General features: G+C 36.4%; 4 protein-coding genes across 4 annotated transcripts; 1 reads left to right on the top strand and 3 right to left on the bottom strand.

The window, feature by feature from the left end:
* Positions 1–271: 271 nt before the first annotated feature.
* On the top strand, positions 272–2,720 carry LOC110708630. The gene is made up of 2 exons (XM_021886807.1): positions 272–1,587; positions 1,878–2,720. The coding sequence occupies exon 1, from the start codon at positions 455–457 to the stop codon at positions 1,577–1,579; it is 1,125 nt and encodes a 374-aa protein (XP_021742499.1). The 5' UTR covers positions 272–454; the 3' UTR covers positions 1,580–1,587; positions 1,878–2,720.
* Positions 2,721–10,123: 7,403 nt separating this feature from the next.
* LOC110708629 (zinc finger CCCH domain-containing protein 2-like) lies at positions 10,124–12,183 on the bottom strand. Its single transcript, XM_021886806.1, has one exon. It carries the CDS (start codon positions 12,006–12,008, stop codon positions 10,800–10,802), a length of 1,209 nt encoding a protein of 402 aa, XP_021742498.1. The 5' UTR covers positions 12,009–12,183; the 3' UTR covers positions 10,124–10,799.
* Positions 12,184–13,816: 1,633 nt separating this feature from the next.
* LOC110708627 (F-box protein At1g55000-like) lies at positions 13,817–17,334 on the bottom strand. The gene is made up of 2 exons (XM_021886805.1): positions 16,861–17,334; positions 13,817–14,640 (listed from the first exon to the last, which is right to left on the bottom strand). The coding sequence occupies exons 1-2, from the start codon at positions 17,266–17,268 to the stop codon at positions 14,263–14,265; spliced, it is 786 nt and encodes a 261-aa protein (XP_021742497.1). The 5' UTR covers positions 17,269–17,334; the 3' UTR covers positions 13,817–14,262.
* An 883-nt stretch (positions 17,335–18,217) lies between these two features.
* Positions 18,218–23,095, bottom strand: LOC110708626 (protein AUXIN RESPONSE 4-like). Its single transcript, XM_021886804.1, has 2 exons — positions 21,603–23,095; positions 18,218–18,949 (listed from the first exon to the last, which is right to left on the bottom strand). The coding sequence occupies exons 1-2, from the start codon at positions 22,827–22,829 to the stop codon at positions 18,689–18,691; spliced, it is 1,488 nt and encodes a 495-aa protein (XP_021742496.1). The 5' UTR covers positions 22,830–23,095; the 3' UTR covers positions 18,218–18,688.
* Positions 23,096–23,995: the final 900 nt, after the last annotated feature.

Here is a 23,995-nt window from a genome sequence, read left to right as displayed (position 1 = left end):
ATCCAAGCAATATCATCCATTCATCCATAACATAAGTAGTCCAAAATGATCCAATCAATATAAACAAGAAAATACCTGGTGACTTTTTCCAAGAAACGCAAGCAAAATTATTCGAGATCACAACCTTCAGGTGGTTCATCTTTCAGGTCAATCATTAACCAAAAGTGATTATTCCGGAATATCATTTAGGCAATTAAAACTAATTATCACACAATCATTTAAGGGAAAAATGTTAGGGCCTATTATTGTGTACATGTATAGTTATCGGGCCTATCTCATGTGCCCTAGTTACTTTGTTAGGTTGTATATATATACGCTTGCTATACTCTAATGAGAATATGGAAAGTTAATTCCTGAGATGGTATCGGAGCCACTATTCCTCTAAACCCTAAATCTCTACTTTCGCTGCCAATCTCTAAATCACTAAATCTCTAAATCAATTTGTTACTCGATTATGGGGGAAGACAAGATTGATTCTGCCTCTCCTTTTTACCCTGGTTCGGGTGATCAACCCGGCAATTTGATCTCTCATGTCATCTTGAAGGGTGATAATTATTTAGCGTGGTCTCGCGCAATCACACTATCTCTGAAATCTAGAAGGAAATTCGGCTTTGTTGATGGCACCATTAACAAGCCTGCTGAGAAGAAGAAGCTTCTTGACTGGGAAACAGTCAATTCAATGTTGGTGTCATGGGTTTTGCGTGCTATCGAACCCAAAATCGCTGCATCAATTCCCTACTTTGAAGAAGTCAAGAAACTCTGGGATTATCTCGAAAAGCGCTTTTGTGAATCAAGTGGACCAAGACTTCAACAATTGCGGGCGGCCATAACAAATTGCAAGCAAACGAAGGCAATGTCGATTGAGGAGTATTATACCACACTCATGGGATATTATGGTGACCTTCTTCGATTAAAGCCCCCTCATGGCTGTGAATGTGGTAAATGTGAATGTGATGTGGCTGCCAAGATTGAATTGGACAGGGAGGAAGAAAAGTTGCATCAATTTTGGGTTGGGATCGATGATGACAAATACTCTGTGGTGCGCACCAATCTTCTTTCTCAACAGCCTCCTACCAGCCTTGAGCGTGCATATCAAGCATTACTTCAAGAAGAACGATCCCGCAACATTGCTCAATCGAAGTCGCAAACCGAGGACGCTCATGTTTTTGCTCTTCTCCTTGATCGAAAGTCTGTCCAATCGTCTCATCGAGTGGATAAATCTAAACTTTACTGCACTCATTGCAAGCGCTCGGGACATGAAAATTCGGGTTGCTTTATGCTTCACGGTTATCCCGATTGGTGGCTCGAGAAGTATGGAAAAAAGGGGGGAGGGCCGTCTGCTGCCAGACCTTCTAGCTCTGCCCCTGCTGCTACTCTGTCTGCCGCGTCTGCTTCTGCTTCGACGGCTGCTGCTCCGCGCCACGCTGCTACTGACCATGGCAAGGCAGTGGTGCGTGCCATTGCTGTTGGGGGTGTATCTTCTTCGCCCTCACCAGATACTCTTTCTGCCCTCTCTGATTTACAACCTGAGCATATCAAAAATTCTGTTGAATATGGCCACCAACCGCCAACAGGATAAAATGTTGGGTGAGTATTTTTCTAGCTCTTGGATAATTGACACGGGCGCGTCTCATCATGTGACCGGAGACGAATCTTCTCTCATGGATGTTAATTCTATTCCGTTATGTCCTGTGGGTCTTCCGGATGGTGCTCATGCACTTGCTACTAAGGAGGGTCGTGTATTTTTAGCGGATGGGATTATTCTTGAACACGTTCTATTTGTTCCGCAATTAAATTGCAATTTGATATCTGTTTCAAAATTGATTGATGACTCACAATGTTTTATGCGGTTCACTGACTCTCTTTGTGCTATACAGGACCAACTCTCGGGGAGCCTGATTGGAGGCGGTGAACGAATAGATGGACTCTACTACTTCCGGCGGCTACCTACAGTATGTGCGGTGACAGTTCCGGGTCTTTCTGCTTTTGAGTTATGGCATCGTCGTCTGGGGCACCCATCGGACAGAGTAGTCAAGTTAGTTCCTGCTATTAGTTCTAGTTCTGATAGAAAAACTTTGAATAAAGCTTGTGATATTTGTCCACAAGCCAAACAAACTCGTGATAGTTTTCCTGATAGTGACAGTCGAGCTACTCATACTGTAAAATGTGTTCGTAGTGATAATGGTACGGAGTTCAAATGTATGATTCCGTATTTTAATGAACGTGGCATTCTATTCCAAACTTCTTGTGTTGGCACTCCCCAACAAAATGGGCGTATTGAGCGCAAGCATCAACATATTTTGAATGTGAGTCGTGCTTTGATGTTCCAAGGGAATCTTCCTATTGGCTTTTGGGGGGAATGTGTGCTTGGTGCGGTTTACTTGATTAATCGTACTCCTACTCGTTTGTTGGGTAATAAGACACCATATGAGCTTTTGTTTGGTTGTGAACCTAATTTTGATGAATTGCGTGTGTTCGGTTGTCTATGTTTCGCTCATAATCAACGGGCAAAAGGTGATAAATTTTCCCCAAGGAGTCGAAAATGTGTGTTTTTGGGATATCCACATGGTAAGAAAGGTTGGAAACTATATGATCTAGAGTCGGGTGATATTTTTGTGTCTCGCGACGTTAAGTTCTTTGAGAATGAGTTTCCCTTTGCTATTGATCATCATGTGTCTAATGAAGAGGTCACTAGGTGGATGTGGATTTTTTGGATGACTTAGAGGCCATTTTACAGGTCGGGGAGGATGCTCTTGATCCTCCAAGCCCGGACAGCACTGACCGTAGTCCTTCCGCGGTGCACAGTCCAGGCCGCGCCTTCCCTGCGGCAGCCACTGCCTCGTCTGTCAGCAGCTCTGCCGCGGAGTCAGCTGCTTCCAGCAGCTCTGCCACGGGGTCTGCCTCTGCCCCTGGCCACCCTGTGGCTGCTGCCGACACCCATGGACAACCCGTGGCAGCTGCTGCCACCTCTACGGGTGCTAGTTCCTCTCTTCATCTTAGTCGTGGTGATCGTGAACGTCGTCCTCCGGCTTGGCATCGTGACTACGTCGCACATACTGTATCTATTCCGAGTCCATCTCCTAGTTCATCCTCTCCTTGCTCCTCAGGTACTCCTTATCCTTTAGCACACTTTGTGAATTGTGATAAATTTTCTATAGCACACCGTGTATTTATTGCAGCTATTGATACGGAAGTTGAGCCCCGTAATTTTAAAGAAGCTATGAAAAGCGAAGGATGGCGTGACGCAATGCAGAAAGAAATTACAGCCTTGGAGGATAATGAAACTTGGGTGATGGAATATTTACCTCCCGGGAAGACAGCTCTAGGGTGCAAATGGGTCTACAAAATTAAACTTAACTCCGATGGCACCGTTGAAAGGTTGAAGGCACGTCTTGTTATATTTGGGAACAATCAAGTCGAAGGCATCGACTATAACGAGACATTTGCTCCAGTTGCAAAGATGGTCACCGTTCGTGCGTTTCTAGCTGTTGCCTCTGCGAAGAATTGGGAATTGCACCAAATGGATGTTCACAATGCTTTTCTTCACGGAGATCTTGATGAGGAGGTCTATATGAAGCCTCCCCCTGGTTTTCATGGTTCTCAACCCGGTAAGGTTTGTCGCCTTCGGAAGTCTTTATATGGTCTTCAACAAGCCCCACGTTGCTGGTTTTCCAAATTGGCCGGTTCTCTAAAAAGGTACGGGTTTCCGCAATCGTACTCTGACTACTCACTATTTACTCTGCAATCTGGTTCAATTCAACTCAGTGTTCTGGTGTATGTTGATGATTTAATCATCTCTGGTAATGACTCTTCTGCTATTTCCACATTCAAATCGTACTTGAGTGCCTGTTTTCAAATGAAAGATTTGGGTGTGTTGAAATATTTTCTTGGTATTGAGGTTGCCCGTAGTCCGGAAGGCATATTTTTATGTCAACGGAAGTATACACTTGATATTATTGCAGGGTCGGGTTTTCTAGTGTCTCGTCCGGCAGGTACTCCTATTGAGCAAAATCATGCTCTGGAAAAATCCAAATCCCCTCTTATTTCTGATCCTGAGCAGTATCAACGTCTTGTCGGTCGTTTGATTTATTTGTCTTTTACTAGGCCGGATTTGGCTTACGCGGTGCATATCTTGTCTCAATTTATGCAACAACCGCGACAGGATCATTGGGAGGCTGCCTTCCGTACGGTGAGATACTTGAAAGGATGTCCGGGCTAGGGAATCCTTTTGAGCTCAGATTGTGATTTACACATTACAGGTTGGTGTGACGCGGATTGGGCTAGTTGTCCTTTGACAAGACGTTCCATTACTGGTTGGTTGGTGTTTCTCGGTAATTCTCCTGTTTCTTGGAAGACTAAGAAACAAGATACGGTTGCTAAATCTTCTGCAGAGTCAAAATATCGGTCGATGTCTAAAGCAACTGATGAGTTGAAATGGTTGAAAGCCATGCTCGAGAGTTTAGGGGTTTCACATCCACAGGCAATGAGTCTCTTTTGTGATAGTTAGTCTGCGTTATGCATTGCCCAAAATCCTGTTTTTCATGAGCGTACGAAACATATTGAAATTGATTGTCATTATGTTCGGGACGCAATTCAGGAAGGCATCATTAGTCCGTCGTATGTGAAGACAACGGATCAATTAGCGGATGTTTTTACTAAGGCATTGAGCAAAAATAAGTTTTTGTATTTACTTGGCAAGTTGGGCATTTGTGACTTGCATGCTCCAACTTGAGGGGGGGTGTTAGGGCCTATTATTGTGTACATGTATAGTTATCGGGCCTATCTCATGTGCCCTAGTTACTTTGTTAGTTTGTATATATATACGCTTGCTATACTCTAATGGGAATACGGAAAGTTAATTCCTGACAAAAAAATAAAACTTTACAAGTTAATGTCACTTAGTTCTTCATCCTGAGGCCGAGGAGGTGATCCAATATGCAGCTCAGCAAACGCTGGGGTTAAAGTTGACATTCTGTTGAGAGAAAACAACAAAAAATATGAGGTATAATTTCATAGTTTAATCCTAAAATTAAAGGGTCTTGCAATACATTAGCAACCAAATTTGATTCAATTATCAATTAAGGCTTGAAAAATACATAAATAATTTTAAGGGAACTTATTTTTAATTTCTTGTCTACCAACATAATTTGCTGGGTTATGATCTTTCATAATCTTAGTAAAAAAGAACCCTAAACTGATAAGATTATCAAACTGTCGAACCCTAAACTTACTGCACTAACAAATACATTTAAATTGATATGATTGATTACAAAAAGAAACAACTTACCTCAGTAGCTGCTTCGACGGTGAATACATGAGAGAATTTTATTTTAATTTTATTTGAAAGAAAGATATAAAGATTAGGTAAGTCTTCTCTTAACACAGTACTCCGAGTAAGAAAATCAGCATCTACGTTGGGACCAATTAACCAATTAGTATTATGAGCACCATGGTGCACCTAGAAATAGGTGCACCACTCCTATACTTTTGAACATTTAGTGAATTTTTTTTGAACATTTTACAAAAATATGAACACGTCACAAAAAATGAACATAAAAATGCAATTTTTATGTTCATATTTTATAAAGAAATGTTCATTTTGTAAATGTTCAGTTTATATTACAAAACTATTGAATATTACGAGTTAGACAAACTTTTTTCAAAATTTGTTTGTCTTGCAATAATTCAAAATTTGTGATTGTTCATATTTTTTTTTACTAAATGTTCAAAATTTGTTATTGTTCATATTTTTTTACTAAATGTTCAAAAGTATATGTGTGGTGCATTGCATTTGTTCATATTTTTTTTTTTACTAAATGTTCAAAATTTGCGATGTTCAGATTTTTTTTACTAAATGTTCAAAATTCGCGATTGTTCAGATTTTTTTACTAAAATGTTCAAAAGTATAGGTGTGATGCATTGCGATTGTTCAGATTTTTTTAACTAAATGTTCAAAATTTGCGATGTTCAGATATTTTTACTACATGTTCAAAATTTACAATTGTTCAGATTTTTTTTACTAAATGTTCAAAAGTATAGGCGTGGTGCACCTATTTCTAAGTGCACCATGGTGCAGCTTATTATTTGCGACCAACCAACCTTCAGGCCCAAACAATGCACGGGCTATATCCTTATCCCTATCTTATAAAAAGTAGAAGATAACTCTTAAGAATAGTGTGCTACCAACTATACCCTCTACAAAAATGTGTATTTACTTTTTTACCATCATTAATATATATGTTTGCTCTCATTAATATATCTAATAATTTTTTTTATTAAACATATCATCAATTAATTCAATTTTTTTTTCAACAAAAACTTGTAATGCCTTTTTTTAATATAAAAATTACCTTCATATGTTATTCTTGTTATATAAAATGACAAAAAAAAAAATATTGAATTTACGAAGAGAATGTTTATTACCAAGAGACTGTATATATTTACTCCTCGTGGTTGCTCTTCTTATTTACAATCTTGTCGTCCTTTAATTGCAATATTATTGTTAAGGTTTATTAGCTTTTGAATTGTACATTGTTTGATGGCACGTAAATAACATTATGGAATTTGAATGAGATTCATATTAAATAGTAATATTTAAGCAGATGTTATTAAAAGGTGTAAAGAACTTGAAAATCCTAAAATCAAGGGGGAAAATAGAATGGTACGGAGGATTAATTATGGAGAGAATTCACGAGGAAAAAAAATATATATAACTAACTAAGTGGTTATTGATTTAGTATTAGACATAGATATAGATATTAGATTGTCGTAGAACAATAAAAAACTTAGATTATTAAGTTATGACATAAAACAAATATTTCACATATTATTACTCTATATGACCAAAGGCTCAAAAAAATTTTTAAAAAAAATACGCTAGGTATTATTGAATCATGCAAATTAATTAAGAGTTCTAAATTAACAATAGTTTAAGATATGAAGGGATCAAAATCAAATAAATATTATTTAATAATTATTTTGAAATAACAGTGTCAAACTTTTAAGGATTTCAAAAAATAATTGTCATAAAAGATTTTGGTGGCTTTTTTATACTTCTACAAAGTCACCACATAAGCACATACACCAAATAGTACGTATTAAAACTAGCAGGTCTACCACTAAAACCAAAGGTGTAAATACACATCAATACAACTTCTCTACAAGAGCTAACTCCTTGGTGCGCATCGCGCGCTTAGGCCGCCCTAGTAATTTTATAATATGTTTAAATTAGAATATGAATAGTTTATAAAGGAGAAGACGGGACCAATTGGTTGTTGGTGTAGTGGTGATTGAGACTACACTTGATAGGGAGGACTCGTGTTCGACCCCCCGCAACAACAATCGGGAGGGGACTGGAACTTAACCACCCAGAACTGATCTCCGAATCCGAATTAGCCCAAAGGGTGAACCAGGTGGAACACCAAAAAAAATAAAGGAGAAGACGGGGTCAAAATTAAATGTAATTGTAGAAGATATTAAGAGGGAAAAATGAATTAAATAACATTCATACATATATTGAACTAAGGCTAGCTAGTTCTTTTTTTTATTAAAATATAAGAAATGGGATTAATTAATGAAAGGAGGTGACATTTGGCGTTGGTAAAAAAAATATTTTACATGTGACATGATAGGGATGATGATTTGTGTTTTTAAATACGTATAGGTAGATATATAGATAGATGTTTACATTGCATACTGGTTAATTTTCCAAGGAGAGAAAGTTAGAATAGAGGATAAAAAGCCCTCAAAGTGTACAAAATATCTTGCGTAGACTTGGTCACAATAATATTATTGTACGTAGACCTAAGGTTTATACAAAATTACACACGTAACTGGCATTATATTCAACATAGTGACCCCTAATTTAATATAGTAACCTTATTTTTAACATAGTAACATTTTTAAAAAACTTGTGTGACCTTTAATGTTATTATGAACTTAAAGAACGACATTATGTTGAATAATGACCTAATTTTAACATAGTGATCTTTATTATCCATATTGATCATTATATTACAAATTTTATTAAAAAATTAACCTCTTATAGCTTTTATAATGTCATACTATGAAAACCTTTATTTTAACTAGGGCAGCCAACGCACGCGTTGCGCGCGGAATGGCTAGCCTTTGCAACTTAATTTTACTTGTCTTGTGTTTGCACTTCACATGGAGGAATAAAAGACCGGCAAAGGAATATACTACCTCTGGTTCAATTTACTCGCAACAAAAGAATATTTTATGTCTCGCAAATAATACCCCTTTGTTGCGAGTACATTGAACCGGAGGTAGTATTTCTATTGCTTAGGCATTATTTGTTTGTAGTCGTGCTGAGTTGAATGTTATGTGTGAAATATCTCTTATATTGAAAAAATCTTTATTTTCCTATTTGTATATGGTGATTCTGTTAATTGAAATACTATGTAGAGTCACTGTAGAATATAATTCTTAGGTTTTTCAATGATAATGCAGAAAAGGAACAAATGTTAGAATTGTTGTTTGTTTATTTTCGCAGTGTTGATATTAGCATTACTTAATTGTGGTGGTACAATACGAAATAGAGAAAGAATCATCAATGATGAAACCAACACGACCAATTCCTAATCCACCACAGAGGCTAACAATATTAAACAACTGCTATATATTGGTATTGTCATTTTTTTTTTGCCACAATTTGATTTGGGAATTTTGGGAAGGTGATGAACAAAGATGTGGAATTTAGTACTTGGAAATGGCTATGATAGTGTGGAGAGAGAAATTTAAAAGTTTTAAAGAGATGGAGCCATGGAGAGGAGGAGAGAAAGCTCAAATGTGTAAGGAAATGTAGACGGGTAAGAACAATTTGAAGTTGGACTATTGGAGTACAAAATTACAAATAAGGGTACAAAGGTAAAATACATTTTGAAGGGTAAATAGGGGTACAAAGGTAAAATAACATTTTGAAGGGTATAAAAGTCTGTGCACTATTCATAAGAACAACTTTCTACTTTTTATAAGGTAGGGATATAGTGACTTTTTTTTTAATTAATAAAACAATCATATTGTCTAATATTCACAATAAAGTAGTGAAAACCAGGTCCATTTAAATTTTTTTACAAAGCATAACCCTTTTTCAAGCCTTTTTATAACCTTTTTAATTTAAAAGCTTGCCTCTTTTATATAGTGTTCCGGCCCGACCTTGTTTAATTTAAGACTGGATCAGGGGTTCTAGTGGGGACACGTCCATTTGTATAGGTTTACCCCTAGCCTTGGCCCGACCCATTTTAGATTAACCTTGACCCTAGTCCAACTTGGCCCATTTAATTAAGGTCCGACCCTAATCCATCCTTTTGAACATGTCTAGTTATGGAAATAATTCCGTGTACCCTTTTTGAAAAATGCATATCCCTGAAAACCTTGAAATACACTATATGCCCTTGAGGTTTGTAAAAAAAAAATACACTAAATACCCTTTTCATCTAAGCCAATGAAGTAAATTGAAAAATAGCTCATATCTAGAATAAGTATAAGCTAGAATTCTAAGTATAACAAACAAAAAAAAAAATGCTCATATCTAGAATTCTAGATAAGCATGTCAAAGAAAGTACTTCTCCTTGGTAGCTTTGCAGAGCAGGTAGCCTTCATTATCATCAACAATGTACAATAAGGAATAAAATAGAATCCATCATTGGCGATATTGACAGCAGCAAGTCATCTGTTATGCACCAGCTACACCAGAAATTGTGTGAAACCGCCGGACGGTGTGTGGGTGGTAGGGTTGTTTTCCGGTGCATTCGACCTCGGTTTTCCAATTTCTTGCAATGATGCAAAATCACAATTGAAGCACATATATATGATGCAAACTCAATTGAAGCACATACTTTCAGATTATTCTTCGATATGTCATTTACACAAATGAGCAAAATTCTATGTTGTCATGACGATTGTTTTATTGTAGATATATAAGCATGCAAACTGTTGAATCATTTGGACATTTTTCATAAATGTTCTCCAAAATCATAAACTTTATCATCAAATTTATAAATAAACAACACTGTAATTAATTATCAAATTGGATCATTTGCACAAATCTACCAACCAAATTGTACTATGTATGTTCATTCTTGTTTGTCCCATTTACTACTTAATGCGATAAAACTCGTATACTATTCTTTTTGTTTATGTTGTCCCATTTACTATTCACGTGATAAAACTAAAATTATTGCTATGAATAAACCCATTGATATATACAAGTAAAATAGATCATTTTTACCTTGCATAAATCAGTTACTAGAACTATTCAAAAAAAAAAAAAAAAAACAAAACAAAAGTTACCAGAAATCACAAAATAAATTTCAGTAAATTATTATAACAGCCATGAATTACAAAATATGAACCATACTACTTTGTAGACATCACCATGCAAAATGCACCAGAAACATTACACCTGCCAACAAAATAAAGCAGCATTGAAATTTTGAAGTTACAAATCCACCCATTATTGTTACATACACATTGGAAAAGTAGTCCTAATAATAATAATAATAATATAGAAATTCGTGGGAAAAATCAAAATACAAATCCGAAGGATTAATTAAAATCTAAATAAAGATCAAGCACAAAAAAATATTACATAGAAAATTCCCTTCTAGTCTATCTTCAATACACAACTTTCCTACTAGAAGGCACATCATCATCATAATACCAAAAGAACATCCATAATCCGTCTAAGTTATTTACATAGACTTATTTTTATTATTATTATCACTTGATATTATCTTCATTCATCTTTGATCCATATTTATATATAGAGAAAACAACATCTACATTAGAAGATCATTTACCCACCCGATGTCCGGACTTTCATCAATGAGACCGCCAACAACGGATTCGTTGTTGGCATTGAAAAAACGGTTCCTTATTGGTGTTGAAGGCGAAAGAGAGAATTGCATTTGTTGTTGTTGTTGTTGTTGGTGGTATTCTTGTTGTTGTTGGTATTCGTCCCCAGGGACAATACCGGACCCTGACTCGTAACCACCCACATCAACCCATAGACCACGACCATGACCATGTCCTTGAACATGACTAGCCTTGTTGGGGCTCATGGCCTCATTGAGGCTTATACCTTCCAATGAACCCAAAAGCTCAGCAATCACCATATCCTCATAACTAAGACCCTTACTACCACATGCAGACACTCGGTCCGAGTACCGAGAAAGCGGTCGTGCCCCAACCGCTTTCATGGGTGACATTGGTGGGGAGAAGTTGGATAATCCTAACAAAGTAGAAGTAGGAGAAAGTGCACAACAATACCTACAACAATGTTGTTGATGATGATGATGATGTTGTTGATCTTGCTTTCCTCGCTGAGTGCAACCATCCTTCTCGTCCCCATCCTCTTCGGCGGGAAGGACCCGAAGCTCACGAGGCGAGTGAGCAAAGAAACACACCTTACGCTTACAACTCTTCCCGTCCTTACACGCCTCGGTGCGGTACCTCGCGGGGTGCAACCAACACTCAAATACACCATGAGCAAAATCACACTCATCGCCTTGTGAGCAACTCCCCGAGCGGCGATACTCGGGGCAAACAGTCCCCGAGTAATGAAACCGTCTCGGGTCACGACGACGAGCCTTCTCCCCAGGGTGGGAGAACGGACAGTCGGTCCAATCATGGGACCGACTACGAGTACACTTCCTCACCTTAAACTCGTACATCCGAAACTCGTCAGACGAGTACGGGTCATCATCCGGGTCAAACCCACCACCTCCTCCTCCACCATCGGAACCACCATCTCCATTAGACGAAGACGAACCACCATTATTACTATTATAAGGAAGAAACTTGTGCAGCATAGCAGTAGCCGCTTCAGACGAAGGCGAGAAATAATCCGAAGACGACGCAGACGAAGCGTCGCTTCGGCGAGAAAGGAGCTTCCTGGGAGGAATATTAAGGTCTTGAAGGGCTTTCTTAGGCGAAATCAAAGAGTGGAACTTGTAATGGTGGTGGTGCTCAGCACAAACACTCCCCATCACAAAATTATAAGAAATATTTTTACAAACAACAATTATTATCACAACAAAAAAAAAGGGGTTAAGAAGAGGGTATGTACTTGTAGTGGTGAATGAATTGAAGAGGGATGAAAGGAAGAAAGGTGGTTTTATAAAGAGATAATGGTGAGTGAGTGAATGAGTATATTTATTTAATTAAATTAAATTTAAAAAATGGGGGAAGAGAAAGAGGGAAGGAGGAAGGTATGGTGACAGAAATGCGTGGCTGAATAGTATTAGGAAAGAGCATGCAAAAACAAGTATGTGGCAGCATCACCTACCATTGTACCACGTTAAGCCATCTGCTGCGCTACCTGTTGTCTTGTCTTGTGCTCGTTTGGTACATCACTGTGATACGATACTCTCTACGACGTACCAAATTTGACTTTCTACTGCTTTACCGTAATTTTTGTATTCATAAATAGATAAAATGTTGGTTTCAGTTAAATTTTGTTAGGCTTATCTCAATTCTCATCATCTCATGTGTGTAATTTTTAAAGGATAATGTTACAGGCTAGGGGTTACATATAAGAGTTAAAAATTAAACTTAGTAAGAAATGCTCATATTAATGTCTGTTTTTGTAAAATTTGTTATATTAACCCGAATTTATTGTACACTCAGCTTATCTGAAGTTAGTTTTTGATGATTGAATAAAAAAAACAATCATCAAAATGAAAATAAAATACTCATGAATAATTGTCTAATTGAGAATACGGTATACCTAAGTGTATATAACAACCTCTTGTGTCTTTGTCATACTTCCTTTGTTCTTTTTTAGTTGGCCTGTTTCTTTTATCACGTTTGCCAATGCACAAGTTTTACCATCAATAATTTTAATATTTTATAAGTAAAATTATAAAAGTTATATATTGTGATAGTACTTACGATTCTAACAAGATCCTACATGAATATGTTTTTCTTTACCTATAATTCAAAAAAGACGGTCAAAAATGGATTGATAAATAGTACAAAAGTTAAAACGGGTCAAGTAAAAAAGAACGGGGGAAATATACTTTTACAATACTTTTCAAATAAAAAGTTTAATATTACTAGATGGAACAGTTTTTTTTTTTAATTTTTTTGAAAGATAGAAAAAGGAAGAAATTTCATCTAATTAGAATAATAAATTGATTAAGTATCTAAATTATATATTCTGCAATTTTAAAAATAGGTATTTTTTTTATTCAAGTATATAAATAATCGTATCAAATAGTTCTAATTTCAATTCTTATTTTTCAGATCCTATTGCAACTTTTGATTTTGGCCCCAATTCTCATTTCCAAAAACTTACATAAACATTGGATTTTGATTCCAAGAAATTTTGATAGTGTACCTTGTGTTGCTCACCCTTATCTGTACGATGAGTTGATTAGCTTAATATTAGAAGTTTAAAACTCCTTAAATGGATACTTTTCTATAGGTGAGATAGGAGGAATTATTTAAGTGAGAGAGAACATAAAATTTCTTAACTTTTAGTATTAGATCAAAGTAATAATTCGTATAATATATAGTTGGTTCATATCAAAAGATTAATGATAAGAATAACAATAATAAATAAATTAAAAAAAAAAAAAAAGTGTGACAATTAAATTTAAATTTAGCCGGAGTATTTTTATATTGTTGCTACTCTATATAAAACAGGGGTACTGCTGTCATGGTGTAAACACTTGTCGTTTCCTAAAAATGTTGGCAAATGGCAATCATAATATTCTTCTCATCAGCAATTTATTACCTTTGCTTGTATTTGAGTACTTTTCATGTGCTCTATTCCTGGGTGGTGGAAAAGAGGCGGCTCTCAAGAGATAACTACAGTATAAGAATTAACCCAGATTTCACACAATTCCATATCTTAATTTTACAGTTTCTAGGCAACAAATACAACCAAATTACTGCTTACTTAGTACCAAAGTAAATGCATACACTATACAGAATAATTGTTTGGCCTTGTCATAGTATGTTATTTTGTGTGACAAAGCCAGATTAATTTACTATAGGAACTTACAATTTACAGAGTAATAAACTTACAAACTCCAGTAATATGATATCTACTTGCCATTTAGAGCTGATCGTAGGCAAACAGATTCGCAGCAATGACTATGAAAATTATTGTAATTTGAATTCTGTGAGTAGTGTTTCAAGGTCTGGATTCTGAATAGAATCACACAGGACTGACAATAAGGGTTTGTAGAAATGTGACCAAGCCTTTGCTCTAGCAGTGGCTAGCTTTCTGTTCAACTAGGCTAGACCTGTCTGCCTTTCCCAGCTAAGGTCTTCAGAGAATTCGGAGAGTGCAGATCGAGGATCTCCATCGGTTATAGATAAATAGTACCGAGCAATCTCATCATCGACCTGCAGGCTCCTCCTAACAGATTCGATCACTCTTTTCTTAGCCAATTCTGAGGTTGCTCTACTAGTGGAGCAGCTAAACTTATTCTCGGGTGGACCTCCCTCCAGATACAAGACTGCTGCTTCTCTATTTGCATACACATCAAGCTCTATGTAGCATATACTGTTGATAAGGATGTCTGGATTGCTCAAAGGAATGAGCAACCTTTCCCTTGAATATATCCCATGGTCGCTCATCATGTTGTTCAGTCGTTTTATGTCCATAACCTGGATGTCCATGAGAGATAAAATTACCAACTGCAGCAGATATGTCAAGCACTTATTCCACAAGACAAAAGATGGTAAACTGGAAAAGGCACTCCGGTCATAGAAGTCCCAATAATAAATAATGGTGCAAGTAATTATAATGGTGTATGTCCTGTGATTACTATCTTCTAAAAGCATGTGTAATAATAGCTTTGCCCTTTTATGGAATTCATCCCCCCTCTCCACTCCCTCTCTCTATCCTCTGAATTAACCTACTTTCTCTTTCCTCTACATGATTTGATGTGCCCCATAACCTTTTTGCTAATAGTTATGCCCCTGGAAGGCAGGTATCATTTTATCAAACATATGTATAAGGTACATTGGATATTGGAGGCCATGGGACACACCAAAAGAGCAGAGTGCCAGGAAACAGTATGCATGGGATAAAGCTTCCACAAGGAGTAGCATGGAAATATATACCAAGATCTAGATAAATCCTTCAATGCTCAGAAACCCCATTGCACAATGCTCTCTATTTCATATACATCTGAGGGCATTCCAATAAGATGTACTTACTAGAACTTTACAGAAATTAACTTTGCTCTTTTCAATTTTCAACATACTCAGAAAGTCATCACTTCTCCAGCAAGCTTAGAGGTCTTGACTATTTACAACATCTATGCCTATGGAGGAGTTTATCCCATGCTATACTGCATTATCTATGACCAGCCTAACTCGCTATCCGATCATCAAAACAGCAACACTGCCACCCTAATCACCCTCCTATCAAAATTTTCTCAATTCAGTACTGCTTCTTCAAGGATCCACACAAAAACACTTACTCAACAAGTAGAGAGAAGACTGGCAAAAGGGCCTATTCCCACATTGTAAACTGGTAATGTAATACCACAAAAGTAGCACTAACTAAGGAATAGACAGTAGCCATACATTTATAGTTATGGGAAAGAAAACAAAGGAAGACGATCAAGGTCGAATGATATCTGAGATTCAAGTTAGTAAACAGGTTATACATATATGGTCACGCTCTAAGGACTAAGGGTATCATCTTCCATTCTGGTCATGGAATGCCCATCAAAAAACAAAAAATAATAGCAAAAATCACTTTGAAAGTTCCAATACGATGTAAACACCAACCATCTAGGAATCTTTCATAACCTATGCTATGGCTATTGCTATTGGAAGATGGTATCGTAATCTCTATCTAGCTGATTATTGCTCAAGTCTGGACTGATTCAAGAAACCGGTAAGCCCACATTTATCAGATAAATTAAAACAGAATCTCATAGGAGCAACTGAGCAGGTGTATATTTCAGCATAATTGCTAGAAAGTTATCTCAACTGCCAATTGCTGTTAATTAACCTCACTAAATATCCATTCTTGCAAACATCATATAAAATCCCAAGTCTTATCAATTGTCACAAGACATCCCCTTTACATACAAACTACACTAGTAAGTAAGCTCCTCTCAAGGCCCCAACCGTCGCCTAAACATTACAGCCTTGAACCTCCACAATGTGCAGCGATAATCACCTACCAGAGTACCAGGCACCCATTCAAACAGCAAGACAAACAAAAGCCAAAAAAAGTATGCACCCAAATCTACTTTCAATAAGATACTCGCGATTCCACAAACTTCACAATAACTAACTACACAAGCTCATGAATTCTGCTTGCAACTGAACCACACTACCCTCCACAAATTTGAGCCATTTCTCACACTTTCTTTTATTAAATTAATAATCTTTTTCAGCATAACACACCGACTTTCAAGCAGCACAACATTTTTATCAACAACAATCTCTACTAACTGTTCATGTTTATCATCATTCTACAAACTTATCAAAATTCCCTCCACAATCCCACTTATCTTTTTAACATATTTTCCAAAACACATTCATTCATTACACATAAAAACTCAGTCAATCTATACTAAATCAATTCAAATATACCACTAAATTCAAATAATATAATATTCATTATTCAAGCAATTCATAAACCATTGCCATTCATAAAAATCATCAAATACTAACAAGAAACCAATTAACTAGATTGGCAATAAAATTAATCCATACATAATCAGTTTTGATACACGCAACCCTCGAGGCTAACTATTAGCATCAAAATCACGCGTCGTTCAGTGTAATCAATATTAAGTTAATGCACACACAATTTACAAGAACAAATCAAAACAAGCAAATAAAGAGAAAGAGAGACAAAACCTGAACAGAGTACTTGACAGCGAGGCTAGCAACGGAATCACCGCTACGAATACGATGAGAAATGGCGAACTTATTCAAACTATTATCTCTCCAGAAACTTCCAGAAATCGGATCACCGACAATCTCCTTCAATTTCCAAGGCGCCTTAAACGACGTCGTTTGAATGTCCCTATCAGAAGCGACGGAACCCCAAGTCCTGCAAACACAGGCAGCGCGAGCTATGTCGGCGATCGGAAGCTTCTGGAAGATGATTCGGAGGATGTCGCGGCAAATTAAGGCGGAAAAGTGTGAATTCATCGGAGAAATGGTGGATTCTACGGTGGTTTTGGCGGTGATTTCGAGATTTTCCGATGAGATAAGGGGTTGGTGGAGGAGGTTGTCTTCCTCTTCATCTCCACAACACCCCATCTTTTGATAAATTGATTTGATATGAAATTTTGAGAATTTGTTTATGTGACAAATAAATAAGTGGTAAAGAGATTAGATACGAAGTGCCTAAAATATGAAGTGTTCATACATTTTTCAATTTTTTTTTTTTAGTTGTACACCTGGTTTACCGGAGCTTAGTTCAGACTACATTTGGATTCGACTCGGCTAGCACACCTAACTTATGGTGGGTGAGTCTCCTAACAAGAATTTTTGCATACGGTGAGGCTCGAATCCGAGACCTCCCTTAACTCCTTAAGCGACATCAAGTTGACGTACTCTTGTTGGTCATTTTTTAATTTTTGGTTGACTTACTTTTTGCGCAATACTAAGTTAAAATTATATGTAATGCTCAATTATTAAATATTTTTTATAATATGAAATATGATTATCAAACTACAAATAAAATACGAGTACATATAATATAAAAAAGAAAAGAGAGAAGCGAAAAAAGACGGAAAAATATTTCACAAGGTAATAACAAGTGTAACTGTAAGGGAAAGATTTACTTTTAAAATAGATTAATAAACAAATATAGTCACACATTCTCTTATAATCGAGCAAATTCGGTGTGGTTGGTGGGGGACTCATTTTAAGTAGGGAAAATTTTAAGGGATGGTAATCAAGCTTCTTCAGTTCTTTTTTAATCGAAATGTTTAGAGAGGACTTACATTATTGACATAAAATCCATACAAGTACAATGTTGTGAACTTGTGATAAGGATTAAAGAATGGCTTCTAGAGCCTTAAGTTACTGATGGCTAATGATAGAAATGAGGAATCAAAGCTTCTTCAAATGGTTTTCTGGATCACATTGTAGCACTTTTATATGATATGTTTTCCTGTTTATTATGGAAGTAGTTTCAGCAAGTGTAGCTGACAAATAAGATGTGATCAAAGTCATTGAATATTTGGAAGCATACCAAAGCAGAAAAACAAAACCGAAAAACACTAATTTCATTCACTACATATGAAGATACAAGCTCATTATACAACAAACTGTTCGACAACCTGAAAATACCACATCCTACCATCCCTTACATCAATCAGGAGCAGGGGAAATCTAATATACCCAACAACCTGGAAAACCGAGTAGATCAACAAAATTGAAGCCCGGTAAACTACTAAAATCACAAGCACAAATTCAAATATGAAACAGAAGAAAACAAGATGGAAAAAAAAAAAAAAAAAATCAAAGTACGCTGATATGAGCTAGAAAAAAGAAACCCACTATCTAGCATGTCAATGCTCTGCTATGTATGATCTCAAATTTGGCAATTAGTTAACTCGGGCCATATCCAAGACACTTTCATATTCGCAAATATTTGAGGTTTATGTTGGTTTCGACAACTATATCATGGCCAGTATCATATTTTTACCAGAAATTAAGGATTAGCCGAAGATCACATTCCCCATCCATGACCTTGACCAAGACCGTAGGAATCCATGTAATCTGCATGATGGCCATGACCATGAGTATGCCCATCATGGTGGCTATGGCTACCATGACCATGACGCTGGTCATTACTGCCTCCACTTTTTGCTTCATCAAGCATCTTTTGAATATGCTCTGGCAAAGGTTCATCATCAACTTTTCTTTCGGTCTTTGGTAGAGAAGATATTAAACTAATGATGTTTTCAGCTACCTCACTTGAAGTGTCATCCTGCAATAATTACAATAGACACTACATTAAATAAAGATAATAACTGACTAAGCTTTCTATAGAACTACAGTAGAAAGACCAGCAATGCAAAACTAAAGGTGGCACAAGACCGTGCTACAAATGTGCTGTCCTGGGGCAGCCAGCAGCACAGGATCATGACATGGTGGAATCATGACACGGCAGCATTACCTTTTGTCCCAGATAAAAAATTAAGGCATGGTGCAAAGGCTATGCCATGAGGCGGCCGTTGGTCAATTAACCCATATGGGCCTTTTTCAAAACAATGTATGGTATATTGGTATGGCTTTATTTTGGCTCTCTCACTCCATGTAGGTTCTCTATTGAGTAAGAATTATAAATTACATCATAATTCTTGTACATCATCAGATTTTCACAGAAAATTTCTAATGCACTTATTTAATCTTATGCATAAGTGGAGTCAATTTGTCAAACCCACTCAAAGACTGTCAAGAACATGTATTGAACACTTTAATAGTCATCAGAGCACATAAAATTTGCATTTGACAAAGCAAAAGGTTTTAAAATATAAAAGACAGGGAGATAAGTTAAATAGCTCAAATTCTAATCAGGTTATGAGCACGCGGTGGTCTGATTCGCAACACAACACCCCCCCCCCTTTTTTTTAAAAAAAAAAATTTAAAAAAAAAAAAAAAAAAAAGCCTCCCTTGACCCTCCCCAAGTCCAAAATAATGTTTAAAAGAACGGGACCCAATCACAAGAATGTGATCATAATTAACCAATAGGGTCTAAAGAGAATCCCTGAAAATAGAAATAATCAGAAGGCCAAAAACAACCCTGAGAACTGTCTACAATTTACAACAGTCTATTGCTGCACAATACCAACTGCTATCAGCAAACAATATACTATCAGCGACCTGGTAACTTCTAGGGATGAGTGGAGTGCTACAATTTCCGCAGATAGATTTTTTTTTTTACCTCACATTAAAGTTTTGCGAAACAGTCTCATGTAAAAAATATGACAGTACCCCTTAGGTCAAAGGTATGAAAGAGAAAACCAAGATCATCAAGAGCAACAGAATCTCATACAGCAACAACTTTTATGTTAATATATTTCCAGGATATATTGCTTTAGGCTGGAATTCTGGACAGTGGAGATTGCCAGCTTATGATAATTCATGGATTAATTTGTACATGATCCTTGAAGTAAATGTTAGATTTGTCATCATTTATGAGGCAAATCATTTGAAACAAATATTCATGGAAAGGGTCTAGAATCGATTGTAATACAAAATTATATCATCTAAATTTCTAATTTGACAATACTATTTATTACAAATAAAGATAAGAGTTCATAATTGAAGCAAAAAGACATGCGAGAGTTAAAAACTGTAGCCTCAAACAAAACATGCCCAAGATAGAAGACAAGCAACATTTTTTGGTAAAAATAAAAACAGAAAGCCTACCCAACCATAACAACTGAAAACAGTTTTAGTGAGGAGAAATTGGGCACTTAGACAGCAACAAGAACAAATTACAATGACATCGACTCTACTTAGACATTGATGAGGGTGTTCACTGCTATTCCACATAAACAGCAAAATACCCAAAGGTTATGAAGCACAAAAACTCTCATGAAGGCCACATTTCCTGTTTCTGTTTCAGAAATTTGGAAGCTTTAGTAACTCAAATGACTACCTAGTAGCATCCTTAAAGATACTTAATGCCCCAAGGGCCCAAGATGACATATTCATTAAACTAAAATCCTAATATAAGCCCCAACAAAATACTTTTACTTTCTTTTTATTTATTTATTTTCCTATCATATAAAAAAAAAGAAAAAAAAAAGAAAAAAAAAAAAAGGGATAACTTTGTGTTTCTAGCAAATATCTTTGTCTTAATGTTTCAATCTTGACATTGCCATGTTTCTTTTTTTTTTTATTTTTTCATGTTTCCCCTATTTGTTTCTTGTTTTTGTTTCCATGCTACATAGGTCCAAAGAGTAGATAAAATTTAAATGTTAAGGACCTAAGCTGCAGTCTCCATATGCTATCCCATGACTCGTGCTGGACAAGGCTAGTTTGATGCAAAATGAAGAACTTGAACAGCATAGTCATCAATATCAATGAAAACTGCTTTGGCAACATCTCATAAAGGGCAAGGTGCAGACTTCAGAGAAAGCAATTAAATATCTTTTTAGTTTAGTCCATAATCGAACTCCTAACGTTAAAAGTTGACACCTTGACTGGACAATCTACACTTACTTCTCACACAGTAATACATTATGATATTGCATTCCACTGCACTTACTTTCTTGGAGAAGTCAAATAGGAACTGTATGTCCCAATTTAGAGTTGAGAGAATGTGAATGAGGTGTGACTAAAATTCAATTATACAAAGAATTCCATGTCACTGTAAAATCTTCTCAACTTGATCCAAATGTGAGGTGAGATGAAATTAAGAGCTACTTGACAGTCTTTCCAGTGATATCATGATTTTGAGTTCAAAAACTAAGAATGTTTATGACTGAATAAAATGTGTTATTCCCTTAAAAGCATTTTCAGCTCATCTAATGTTGCATATCTCAGTTCTAACAATCAAATGGTTCACTAAACATTTCAGCAAAAATTCAAGCAAAATTAAAACAATTCATACAGGAATCCTGAGATCCTACCTGAGGCCACCTCCCACCAGAATGCTTGATGAACTTTGCTTGAGATACAATCTCAGCGACACGTTTACCTTCGTCATTCCACTCTTCAGACCAACTACCAGACCAAAGCACTTGCATAGGCAAACCCTTAATACCATCCATACTAGCCCATTGAGCCAGATCAAAACTCTGATTCAAATTCCTCCCCACTCCCACAACCGTCTCCCTCCCATCTCTACCCTTCAAAAGAACCCTATGAGCCTCCAAACTCGAACCCTGAAACGATTTCGAACAACACGAACCCATCAATCTTCCAAACACAGAATCAACCCTCAAAACCACATCCCGAATCAAGGGCACTTGCAATGCCCACAAGGGCAATGCTGTTCCCCTAGGCATAGTATCAATAAGTGTAAGACTCCTCAATAACCCTGCATTTTCAGCAACCCAATTTGCTCCCATTACCAAAGCTGAATCATGTAAAACCAAATGCAAAGGGGCTAATCCCATTGAATCAATAACTTGTCCCAAAACCCTACCCAATTCTTGTGATCCCAATTCCAATGGCTCAACAATCTTCTGTTTCGAAACCCGAATTTTAACCTCTTGATAAGGAAGATGCCCATGTTCAATCAAATTATCAAAACCCCAAAAAATTCCCTTTTCCTTAATCTCCTCATACATCTCTGAAAACTTCTCTAAAACCCCAGCTTCACGAACAACCTCAATCTCTCTTTCCACCGTCTTATCCGAAAACCCGGAACCCGGTAAATCGATTGCCACCCCAAAAAACCCATTAGAACCTAAATCATCAACTACCCTTTTAAATGTAAAAGAACTACAACCTAACCCATGAACAATCAACACATTTTCAGAAGTTCTAGAACCTTGGGAGTAAGAAAATACCTCAATTGGGGGTTCATTAGGGTTAATCTGAACCTTGATTGTTCTCCCTTTAGAATAATGATCTCTGAGAATTGTGGGTAATTTCAAAAACCAGGTTTTGGGATCAGGGGAGGAGAAAGAGGAGAGAGAAACGAAGATGAAAGTGATAAGAGAGATTGTTACAGTGAAGTAGAACCAGAAGATGAAGGGGTTTTGGGTTTGGGTTCTGGGTTTGGGTTGGGGATTGGGTTTTGATTTGGGTTTGGATTTGGATTTGGGTTTGGGTTTGGGTTTGGGTTTGGATTTGGAAGGAGAAGATGGTTGGTTATTCTGGTTGTCTTCGTGTTCAGTGATGATCGCCATTGTTGAGTACTTTACAGGGTTGAGCTTAGTGAGAGGAAGAATGAATTGAAGTGAGTGTTTGAATTCTATTTTCGGGAATATCTAGATTCAAATGCATCCGAGGTAACGGGTGACATAGCATATAGGGAACAAACGAATAAAAACACTTTCTGAATTTTTTTAGGAAAAAGTATCAGATTTTTCAAGCAACTTTTTTTTTAATGAGTAATCAGGAAATTGATTTAAGCACGTCAAAAATTATTTTAACATACCTCTCCCTTTTTTATTGAAAGAATTTGGATAGAAAAGAAAAGAAGGGAAATTGTTCTAATCAAATTTCCATATCTGGTTGAATAAATGACATAAAAATTTAAGGAAAATGAAGGGAAGTGGGAGGAATTTGACTGGAATGAGAAAAATAAAAGTAATTTCCTTTCTCTTTCCTTCATTTTTTATTCATCTACCAAATATTGAAAAATAAAATCACCTTCCTTTCCCTTTTTTTCCTTTCCCATCCTTTCTCTTCTTTTCCTTTACTAATATTGAACCAAACGAAAAAAGTATTGAAATTTGTGGTGGGTGGTAGACTAGTAGGTGATTGTCGATGGGTGGGTGTTGGTGATTGGCTAGATGGTCGTTGGTGGTGGGTTGGACAAGAGTTGGCTATGTGCTTGGACCATTGGAGTGATGATATAATTGGTCAAGATTAGTGTAGGTTAATTAATGTAGTGAAGGATTAGGGTAACCATGATTAACAAATACCATTGTAACCCATTTAACCTTTAATAATACCATAAAGTAAGACCTTTACCGCGCTTTAAAAAAAAGTTGAGACCTTTACAACACAAAAGGGATATATTTTGCTTTTCATTTCTTACAGGATCTAATATATAATTTTATTTTACTACAAATAAAAATAAAATTTTGATTTAGCCACCATTTAATGGATTATGTTTGTGAATTAGTTGTCTAGTTCATCTGCTTTCATTTTCCCTTTTTCTTGAATAGACTATTATGCTTAAGAGACTTGTATTTTTTTTTTTTTTTTTGTTAATTGAAAGAGAAGGGCAAGCCCCAAAAAGAAAGAAAAAACACAAAGCAAAACCAAAAAAATATAAAACAAAAGCAAAAACCCCAACAAAACTAAGCCTTATTCCTAGGAATAAACCTAACATGAGCAACGCCAC

The sequence above is a fragment of the Chenopodium quinoa genome, unplaced genomic scaffold (assembly GCF_001683475.1).
Source record: "Chenopodium quinoa cultivar QQ74 unplaced genomic scaffold, ASM168347v1, whole genome shotgun sequence".
NCBI classification, from domain to species: domain Eukaryota; kingdom Viridiplantae; phylum Streptophyta; class Magnoliopsida; order Caryophyllales; family Amaranthaceae; genus Chenopodium; species Chenopodium quinoa.
Note: the sequence above shows the minus strand (reverse complement) of the source record. Positions and strands in the feature narration are given on the sequence as shown.

Bases quoted from the DNA above. Each gene is read 5' to 3' on its own strand.
- LOC110708629 (XM_021886806.1), bottom strand. From the start codon at position 12,008: ATGGGGAGTGTTTGTGCTGAGCACCACCACCATTACAAGTTCCACTCT.
- LOC110708626 (XM_021886804.1), bottom strand. From the start codon at position 22,829: ATGGCGATCATCACTGAACACGAAGACAACCAGAATAACCAACCATCT. The intron at 18,950-21,602 runs GTAGGATCTCAG...TAATTATTGCAG, and splicing joins CTGGTGGGAGGTGGCCTCAG to GATGACACTTCAAGTGAGGT.
- LOC110708630 (XM_021886807.1), top strand. From the start codon at position 455: ATGGGGGAAGACAAGATTGATTCTGCCTCTCCTTTTTACCCTGGTTCG.
- LOC110708627 (XM_021886805.1), bottom strand. From the start codon at position 17,268: ATGGGGTGTTGTGGAGATGAAGAGGAAGACAACCTCCTCCACCAACCC. The intron at 14,641-16,860 runs GTTTTGTCTCTC...ATGGACATCCAG, and splicing joins CTGTCAAGTACTCTGTTCAG to GTTATGGACATAAAACGACT.